Source organism: Cynara cardunculus (genome assembly GCF_001531365.2).
Source record: "Cynara cardunculus var. scolymus isolate 2C chromosome LG 17, CcrdV1, whole genome shotgun sequence".
Lineage (NCBI taxonomy): Eukaryota > Viridiplantae > Streptophyta > Magnoliopsida > Asterales > Asteraceae > Cynara > Cynara cardunculus.
The window spans coordinates 3609441-3617042 of NC_037544.1; the positions used below are offsets into that span (position 1 = coordinate 3609441).

Genomic DNA, 7602 nt, shown 5'->3' on the forward strand with positions numbered 1-7602 from the left:
AGAACGACGAATTTACACAGAAATATCTAGCAGACAGAAGAAGCTAACTAAAAAAAATGAAACATATTTACTGAATTTTCAGTCTGGTCCTCGGAGTTTGATAAATTGACTCTGGTAACCTCAAAATTCTAACTAAAACGATCTGCAACCCTGCAACTTCTATTCCTTCCATATCGATCACCAAACTTTGTTTTCTTACGCTTTAGCCACAAATACTAAATCACCTCGTACGGATTGTGAAGTACGTATCACTCATCGGCCGTTGAGCAGGCCGGAGGGATCATTTTGCCGGAGTAAACGGGTTTTACGTTGCAGCATTCTTGGAACGCAGGGCCTTCTTTACCTTCATACGTTAAATTAATGTCGGAAATCTTCACGTTCTCGCAACCGTTGTTGGCCGTGCTGCATTTAAGGTTCACAACTGCGGGTAACGTTGCTGTTCCAGTTACGTTCTTGATGAAAATGTCGTGAACCTTAACCAACGATGGTTTCTGTATGGTTCGAACCAAATTAGATTCAGGGAAGAATATGATTTCAAAATTAAGAATTCTCGCTACAACAAAATTGAGATTATAAACTACAAGAAAATTGGTTTTATAGGACGTCTAAAATGTCTAAGTATCATAATAAAATACTTTGTAGGACTTAAGTTTATAGAACCAAACCCAAAATCGTCCTATCTAAAAGTTTTAACACTAGGTTAAGCTGCTCTATAACACTTAATTTATAGGACCAAATAATAAAGTGTCGTAGCTAAATGTGTTGTCATATGTTTATAAGACGTTTTTAGGTGTCATAACAAGTCTTTTAGAACATTTTAATATAAAAACGTTGTATTAACTATTTTATAAGACATTTTTTAAAAAAATGTCTTATAAAACTAGTGTTTAATAAAAAGATGTGTTTATAGGACATTTTTTGAAAATGTCCTAAAAAATTTGTTAAGACGCCCAAAAGTATCGTATAAACTTATGACAACACCTTTAGATGTGATGTCTTTTTTTTTGTCCTATAAACTTAAATCTTATAAAACAATGTATTTGATCATCTAGAAACCGTTTCCGTCTTATAAACTCGATTTTGTTGTAGTAAGTTTTTGATGCGAGAATTACGTACATCTTTTGGGCAGACGCTATGTGGGCAATAATCTTGCTCGACGATAATCGGGTTTTCGACTTGATTCATGCAAAGATTTTCGAAATGCAGATCGGCAACCTCCCCTTGGTGGGAATCCGGCCACGTTTTGATCCTAACTCCGTTCATTGTTTGGTTGAAGGTGCAGTTAACGACATAAACTCCGATCACGGGTTTCTCACCGCTGTTTTTACCTAAGCTTCCAACGCTGATACCGTGGCCTGGACCGCATTTCACTCCCTCGATGTGCAACTCTTCACATCCGTCGCCAATGGAGATACAATCGTCACCGGTTTGGATAACGGAGTTCTTGATCGTGATTTGTTTCGACCACCCCAGATGGATTCCGTCGGTGTTGGGGCTCTCTGATGGAGCGCAAATGTGGAAGTTGTCGAATGTTACGTTCTTGCAAGACATCACGTTAACATGGAACATCTTGCTGTCTTTCGAGGTTATTCCCGAAATCATAGCGTTCTCGATGAAATTAAGGCAAAGATTCTGTGTCGCATGTATTAAACATATTATTAGCATCGTCAAGACCTAGATCATGTGAGACTAACGTGTTTTCGTGAGATCTGTGCGTGAAACAACAAAATAACACTGAACCATTACAGCAGAACACTGCGAAAGCACAAAAAGTACCAGACCTTCTCAACAAGAACATTGTGAAGGTTTTATTTTGTACCTTCACAACGAAGGTTCGGTGTGTTTTTCTGCCTTCACAGCTGGTTTCACGGGTCTCACGAAACTAGGCTGGTCTCATGAGGTCCAACCCTCATCCTCAATTCTTAAATTCATTCATGGAGTTTCGGATCGATATATACGTACATATTGGAGACTACACTTCTTGACACTACTCTTTTTTTGGGGATCCGACGCCGGCCATGCAACGGGATCCTTCATCGGCCACGCAATGGCTCCTCCAGCACCATCTAAGGTACCACAACCTGATACAGTATACGATCATCAAACCTGTATATATGTAAGAACCTCAGCTCTCTCTCTATATATACGTTTTTCTTTTAAAGAGAGATTCAAAGGATTCCACCATATGCAGTCCTTGAAATATTTTCAAGTGGTGACACTATTTGACTATAAAAAACGAAGCTAATGAATACTTTTTACAGAATCATCGTTGATCTGTTGGTTAGTTCTTTATTTTTTGTATGTGGGGACATGTCAAAAACATAATAAACCTTAAATTAAAAGTTAAAAACAAAGAAAATGATATAAATGAGTTTCAAACCCGTGCCTGAAAGGGGGAAAGACCGTGTAAACCAACTCTATCAAGAAAAACTTGTGTTATTATTGTAGTTTCAAATAATATATGCATTCACCCAACCAAAATAATATGGTGGCACTACGACAGAGGAAGTAAGTGGTGGCCCATCACACCATATGCACCATAATGCAGTGGCGGACCCAGGATTTATGTCGAGCGGGTGCACCTTTTAGGTGGATCAAAGGCCCGCAAAGTCGTCCAATGTGTTTTTAGCTGAATTTGACCTTGTAGTTTCTCGAGGTTTTTAAGTATTTTGGTCTGAGGTACTTTTTTCATCTTTTTGGTTGATATTTCTTCTATTTTCTAATATCCCGTTAGCGGATCCACCTTAATAAGTTGGGCGGGGTGCATAGAAATCCCCTCGGACATACATAAGGCCGCCCCTACCATAATGGGTCCGCCCTTGGGTTCCACGTATCTTAACATATTGTTTATTGGAATTCGTAAACTAATCGCTTACAAATCAATGATTTTGGTACGTACCCGTTATCGTCAAGGCACTGACGTAACTAAACGTGATCCATTGCACGCCTTTAGGAATAACCGCGGGATCCTCGGGACCTTTCAACGTTCCATCGATTTTAACGGTGATCGGAGCCTTACACGGTCCCTTAAACTCGACTACGTTCAAACAAAAGGTGCCGGAAGGAATGAGGAGTTTGCTGGGCGTTGTTGCACTACAAGCAGCACTCCATGCATCACAAAGAGCCTGGAAAAGAAAACCCATTGATGATCCATGGTAATTAAGAGGTAACTAAACCTCCATTAATGGAGGTTTTGAAGGTTTTTCATTACCTTGCTAATCTCAGCATCAGGTTTTGCACCGAACTTAGTGATGTCGAAAACCTCAGCCTGCGCGATCACGATGAAGATGAAGATGAAGGTGGGGAAAACGATGGATGATTTGGATCCCATTGAGTTGAATCATTTATGTTGATGAAGGTGTTTTAATGGTATTTATTGAGGATCTAAAATTAGAATCAACCTCTGATTTCTTGGTGTCTGTGAATTTTTGAGTTCATCCATTGATTTCGGTCCAAAATATTGCAATCTTTCTTCGATTTCAATGGTGGAAGAGATTCTGGATTCTGGTTTTATTTGTTAATTAAAGGGTATTTTAGTCTTTTTTTTTCTCATTTGAATGAATACAGATATATTTTTATTAATAGCAAAATAGAGGAAATATCAACTTACTTTTACAAATTTATATATTTATTAAAAGAAGAACCATGAGTGTTTAAGCTGACATTATGAGAATTGGGTATTAAGGTATTGGTGAATTGTAGTTGAGTTTGAGATATCCCACATTGATGAAGAGTTGAAAGATTTGAACAAAATGAAATGTATAAGAAAGGTGGATTGGATGCATTTGTGTCATATAATGAGGTTTGCCTAATAAAGTTATCTTTATTTGGATGACCCTCTTTGAAATCTATAACTGTGATAACCGGAATTTAAGGAACAATAGTTGAGGTAATCCTTATGTGGTTATTATGTGAATATGTAATAACATACATGTTTATTTAAGTAAGTGCACGGACTGTATATATATGTGTATGGATGAGTTATTGTGCATACATGAGAAAACTATTAAAATATGTGGATATGCATCTTATTGGTTAAGAAAAGAGATTTAAATATAATAAACTTCCACCGTCCTAAAGAGTTTTATAATAATAAAATACACACCACCCTAGTTTATTTATTATAGCATTATACTTTCAGTTTTTCTTAATAACAATATATTTTCAAAATATTTTTTATTAATGTATTACAATTTCAAAATATTTGGATTTAGGTTAAATATCGAGTTTTTTGTGTGTACGTGTGCGTTATGCTGTGTGATGGGGCGAAGATAATGTATAGTGATCAGAAATCAAGTGTGCACTCTTGATTTCGTTACCAAGGGAATAAGGAAGCGGGTTGGGAGGAGACAACATATATTTTCTATTTAAATGAGAAAAAAGACAAAAGAAAAGAAAATGACTAAAATGCCCCTTACTTAACAGATGAAAGTTAACAACCGTTAGTGGTAGGAATCGATACATGTCGAAAAGGTTTACCAGATGGGGTTTTTTGTAATAAAAGTATAAACCAAAGGACCAAATCCGTAATTTAGTGAGGGTAGAAATTGATTTGAAGTTTGTGGACCAGAAAGGAGACCACCACTAGACTTGGCTTATTCAAAAAGCTACTTGACTTGACTAATGATGACTCCTAATGCTTATAATTAATACCACCATTTAATCATAGTAATATATTAGATACCTTAAACCCACAAATTCCAAGTAATTTTTTTGGTCTATGATCCTGAATTACGGAGGAGTTGATGATGACGTGGCCCATTGCATAAAGATCGGGTAGTTAAAGTGGAGAGCCACAACGGTCGTGTGACAAGAGAGTTTCGGTTAAAGGGAAAGGGAATTGGATAATCATCAGACCAGCTACGGGTGCTTATGAGTTGGGTTGATCAGGTTGAAGATATTTGAGCAATTTAACCTAATATTTGTGGTTTGAAAAATCTCAATTCAAACCAAAGTGCAACCCAACTCAACCCAAATATTATGTTGAGTTGTTTAAATGTCTTCAACCCGATCAACTCAACCCAACCCAAATAATATATGTATGTTGTTCTTTCTATGGGTATCAGTGTATACTGTACACACATTAATTTCAGCTGTATCTTACTTGTTTGTTATATTTATCTGTTCAAATTGATAACTGGTCTTTTAATTATATCGATTAACTGTTTATTACTATATTCATAACAAAATCACAAACATAAATGATTATGTCTAATCATTACATAATAAAGAAAATGAACCAAGTGGGACTTAATTATGCCGACCCACGTACCGCCATGGTCAATTACTTTCTTTCCAATAGTTTCCCTTTTCATATATATATATATATATATATATATATATATATATATATATATATATATTAGAGTTATCGTATGAGAATAAGAGTTAAGATTAGAAGCGAAAGAATGAATCATGTTATTACGAAAATTGATCCGATGCATTTTGTTGCACAACATTAATGTCGATCTCCAATTACGATTGATCCAACTCTTCTCACCATAATTTCCATTTTCACCAAAACTCAACCTGTTATATATGTGTATATATATATATATATATATAGAGAGAGAGAGAGAGAGTATTATCACATGTGATAAGAGTGTTGTTAATATGATACTATAATTCATCAAAACCATCACATGTGATGCTAAATCATAAACGCAAACAACCTTTGGCACGACCTAAGTCGTAGAACACGTCTTCCGCATATCACCAGGTCCCCTCATGCGTATTATCACATGTGATAAGGGTATTCTTGTGTTTTCGTAAAATGAAGGTGTTCTCGTTTGAACCCCACCTATATGTATACACACACACACACACACAGAGGGTAGGTTGGGTTCTGGTAAGAAAAAAAGTTACAGTGAGAAGCATAAGAAGAAATCTTCACTTTTGGATTAATTTTAATTGAATAACAACATTAATGAAGTGCATCGAGATGCACCAGATCAAGTTTTTTTTAAATTGCAATTCATAGGTGAGCATAAAATTAAAAGTGATCAAGGGTTTAGATATATTTTTACGCTTCTCACTATAACTTCCGTTCTTACATGATCCCTCGCCTATATAAGGTTGGGTCACATGAGACCAGCCTATTTTCGTGAGATTTGTAAGACCATAATTTTTACACTTGAAACTTCACAACAAAACATTGTGAACGTGTAAAAAATTTCAAACATTCACAACAAAAACATTGTGAATTGTGAAAGTTACCTTCACAGTGTTTTACTTGTGTAGTTTCAAAAATAAAAGGTGGTCATATGGGTGTCACGAAAATAGGTTGTTCTCACATGATACCAAATCTATATATATATAGACTTGGTATCATGTGAGACCAAGGTTTTTTCGTGAGACCCGTAAGACCAATTCTCAACCCTTGGATTAGATCTACAATCGTCAGATCTGAACATTCACAAACGCCATGAGACTTCTCAATAATTACAAAATTACCACCGTGCAATTTAGACCATTAGATCTTTAACTTATAAAGTTGATCAATGAACATAAATTGATCTTACGAGTCTCACGAAAAACTCTTGGTCTCACGTGAACCCAACCATATATATATATATATATATATATATATATATATATATATGTATATCAATTGGGATGTTTTTTAAAAGAGGTTGATAATGGAGGTCCTTCTAACAATACAATTCATTAGTGGAGGATGCAATTACTTGCAAACTTATGGTCTAAATACATCCAATTTAAGTTCATCTGAATCATGAATCTACATTTTTTTATTCACAAATGTTTTAATTATACAAGTGTTAGGGCTCGTTTACTAAATATTTATTTGGTAAGTGCTTATCGGGTCACTTTACCTTATCGGATGAACATGACAAAGGTTGATAATCTTACCCGGTAATGACGATGAAAAATACTGAGAGTCTTACCCAATAAGTGAAAATGACGACTCGAAAAAAATGTTGCATATAATATTGTTTTAATAAATTGAAATCTTACCTCATAAGGTAAATGGAAGTATGAAATCTTGACAGTAAGCTCTTATCAGGTAAGAGTCGAGTAAACAACCCCTTAGTTTTTTCGTTTATGGGTTTTAAACGTATGAAAACACGTAAATTTGAAGCGTTTAATTTGATTTTCGAATCTCAACATGTTTAATTGGTATTCATATCTTTGTCTTCCTCATCTGAATGAGATTCAATTCAGTAAGCAGTTCAAAGTTTTTAAGACACAAAAACTGAATGGTTTCAGCACATTGAATATAACGTAAAATACAAAAGCACTTAATGTGTATATATATATATATATATTAGAATAATTCCAGAATCATAACCAAGATCGACCACCGTTGATTCAATGTTTATGAACAAGTATAACTTACAATATGTTTGCTTTTGCAATATATCTATACTATCTTATAAAGCATTTGGTTAAAACTCTTAAAAACTCTTACACTCGTTCATCCCTATCCGATTTCATCCCATATCTGAATTTGTGTAACTAACTGCAGATAAACACAATCAAATACAAGATAAACATCTCATTTTAAATATAAAAAATCTAAAATATAATTAGTATAATCATTAAATTCTAACAGAATACTTAATTATTATCTTTATAAAATTT

General features: G+C 34.8%; 1 protein-coding gene across 1 annotated transcript; it reads right to left on the reverse strand.

The window, feature by feature from the left end:
- Nucleotides 1-248: 248 nt before the first annotated feature.
- Nucleotides 249-3331, reverse strand: LOC112500471 (polygalacturonase-like). The gene is made up of 5 exons (XM_025103966.1): nucleotides 3212-3331; nucleotides 2900-3125; nucleotides 1963-2081; nucleotides 1117-1632; nucleotides 249-491 (listed from the first exon to the last, which is right to left on the reverse strand). The coding sequence occupies exons 1-5, from the start codon at nucleotides 3329-3331 to the stop codon at nucleotides 249-251; spliced, it is 1224 nt and encodes a 407-aa protein (XP_024959734.1).
- Nucleotides 3332-7602: the final 4271 nt, after the last annotated feature.